General features: G+C 39.3%; 1 protein-coding gene across 1 annotated transcript in view; it reads left to right on the forward strand.

Moving 5' to 3' along the window:
- The window catches only part of shisa8b (shisa family member 8b), a 129,191-nt gene that overhangs the window by 61,527 nt on the left and 64,586 nt on the right, over positions 1–3,078 (forward strand). The window contains exon 2 of the mRNA XM_037690685.1: positions 2,072–2,196. Within this exon, the coding sequence (XP_037546613.1) occupies positions 2,072–2,196 (125 nt within the window). The remainder of the gene's footprint in view (positions 1–2,071; positions 2,197–3,078) is intronic.

Below are 3,078 nucleotides of genomic sequence, written 5' to 3' on the forward strand. Positions count from 1 at the left end.
TTGATAATTTTAATAATCTGTATTCTTTTTAATTTACCAGAAACTTCTAAATAAATTCTCACCCTATACTGAAACTTGTTTCACCGTCTCACCGCCACCAGCTGGAAAGGCACTTGATGTCAATTTGAACCCCGCCTACTGGAACCGGTACTAAAAGCATAATGGAAACACAGCGTGTACCGTACCGAGCCGAGTAGAACCATGCTGTACCGGTACTAAAGGTACTAATGGAAAAGGGGCAAAAGAGAGACTGCAGCTGAAGTCAGTGCTTCCAGAACTACCATGCACAGACATTTGCAAGACTAGGAGTTCAGCTGTCACATTCCTTGTGTCAAGCCACTCTTGAACAAGAGACAGCGTCAGAAGCGTCTCGCCTGGAACTGCTGCTGAGTGGTCCAAAGTTATGTTCTTTGATGAAAGTAAATTTTGCATTTCCTTTGGAAATCAAGGTCCCAGAGTCTGGAGGAAAAGAGGAGAGACACAGAATCCACATTGCTTCAGGTCCAGTGTCAATTTTCCACAGTCAGTGATGGTTTGGGGTGCATGTCATCTGCTGGTATTGGTCCACTGTGTTTTCTGATGTCCAAGGTCAACGCAGCCATCTACCAGGAAGTTTTAGAGCACTTCATGCTTCCTGCTGCTGACCAACTTTATGGAGATGCAGATTTCATTTTCCAACAGGACATGGCACCTGCACACAGTGCCAAAGCTACTAGTACATAGGAATGCGCATAGGAATATACGATACACGGTAGAAACAATAGAAATTTAGCCTACAATAGAGATCTGTCTTCTACCGGCTAACCGCAGTAATGCTGTCTCTTTAGTAAAATCAGAGTTGTCAGTTGAATCGTTACTTTTTTTTAGTTGTAAACTGTGCGTAAGTGGTGTTAAAGTATTTTCTTCGAGAGCTAAGTAGCAAAGCTACAAGCTAACTATGGCCGGCTTGCCGTAGTGTTGCCGTATTTAGACGCATGCGCAAAATGCTGTGTTCCGTCAAAAGTTTTTTTAGTTTTTTTATTCTTCGTCAAAAGTTAAAGTAAGCGTTGGTCAGCTTTAGAGAAACCTGCTCTCTGATCTGTGAAAAGAACGCTGTGTTGTGTGATTTTACTGCGAGAATCTCTGGCCAGTGGCCACACTCATTTTGTGTTAACTCTCCTTAAAGCAGAAGGAGTCACCCACTAGAGGGTTGGAGCGTGATGTGTTTTCAGTGTAAAATGCTGCTCTGTTGCTGTTCATTTTTTAAGTGAGAATACTGGAAACTCTTCAGAGTTAACAACATATTCTTTTATTTAAAGCATATGGCTAAAACTAAGTTTGATATCTTTTGCACTGTTTTGCTCTACAAGAAAGAAGCCTAATACTTGATTTGTTTATTATTTAAAAACTCTCTGGACCTAGTAGTGGAATTTTCTTAATTCAAAATAAATGATGACCAAAGGACACCCTATGCTTTAAAAAAAAAATCCTATTGCAAGTTTTATACCAAAAACATATCACGATATACTTTGTATATCGTTATCGCCACCCATCACAATGCATATTGTGATATGAATTTTATGCCACATCGCACATTCCTACCAGTACCTGGTTTAAGGACCATGTATCCCTGTTCTTAATTGGCCAGCAAACTCACCTGAACTTAACCACATAGAAAATCTATGTGGTATTGTGAAAAGGAAGACGTGATACACCAGACCCAACAATTTAGAAGAGCTGAAGGCCACTATCAGAGCAACCTGGACTCATAACACCTGAGCAGTGCCACAGACTGATCGACAATGCCACGCTGCATTGCTGCAGTAATCCAGACAAAAGGAGCCCCAACTAAGTATTGAGTGCTGTACATGCTCATACTTTTTAGTTGGCCAACATTTCTAAAAATCAATTTTCAGAGCAGTAGTAGAAAAAGCGCAATCCCCTCGAAGAAGAAAGAAGCTGAAGAATAATCAAGATAACCAGAAAACATTAAAATGTATCACTTTCTGTCAAACAAAAAATACTTTTTGAACTGAAATAAGATAACTTTTTATTATTATTATTTTATCTGTGTGTTTGTGTGGCTCTCCAGGACCCTGACAGACCTGTTGAAGCAGCAGGGAAGTGAAACCAGCTCAGTAGAAAATGTCACAACCAGTGCACCCAGTGGAGGGAGATCCAACAGCATCTCAGCCAGGATGCTGCACAGTAGGAGTGGTGAGTGCAGAGAGAGCACAACACACGCGCGCGCACACACACACACACACACACACACACACACACTTTCAAAAGTTTGTTGACTGTGTTGGCCATCTTGAACTTGGTTGCCTCCAAAACTTGATCAGTTCTGTTTCCAGTCATGACTTTCTGTGAGCTCCAGTAAAATATGACCAGTGGTTCATGAGCTATTTCGCTAGTGGATAAACAGGATTAACTCCAACAAATAATGCTTAAACATTTGTCAGACTAGTGGGATGGGGGTCCACAAGAGAGTCATTTCAGTTTGTTATGCTTTTAACAACAGCAGTAAATTTAACATTTGATGAATAATACAACATTTTAAATGCATAAAAATGTTTTTGTTTTATTTGCTTGGAGGATTTTTTTTTAGTGTGCCGCTTTTCTCACTGCAGTTCATTTGTTGAAACTTCTTAAATAACATTTCCAGCACTTAGTGGTAAGAACCTGGATTATTGAGCATGCATCAGGATATACATGTTCAATGTTCTAAAATTCTGTAGTTATAGTTTAATAGTTTTTAATGTTAAAGCAGTTATCGTGACAAGTCTATATATGGAAAATTTTAAACAATACTCTTAATGTGAATCATACTGAAACAGACATCATGTCAGGGATGAAACCCATAAAGATTGACACTAAAAGGGTGTTTTCGTCTTTATGTTCTGTTTTATTCAAACGGGTGGTCAGTGGTATGGTCTTGTAAACCTGAGGTTGCAGGTTGGAACCCAGGTTGTGTCATGAAGAAAATCTGGTGTAAAACAACTGCCAAATCTTCCATTCATGTTCGCTCACTGTGACAACGCCTGAAGAAGGGAGCAGTAAAAAAATAAAAAATAAAAATAATTATATATATATATA

Source organism: Nematolebias whitei, chromosome 17 (assembly GCF_014905685.2).
Source record: "Nematolebias whitei isolate Nwh7 chromosome 17, NemWhi1, whole genome shotgun sequence".
Classification (NCBI taxonomy): domain Eukaryota; kingdom Metazoa; phylum Chordata; class Actinopteri; order Cyprinodontiformes; family Rivulidae; genus Nematolebias; species Nematolebias whitei.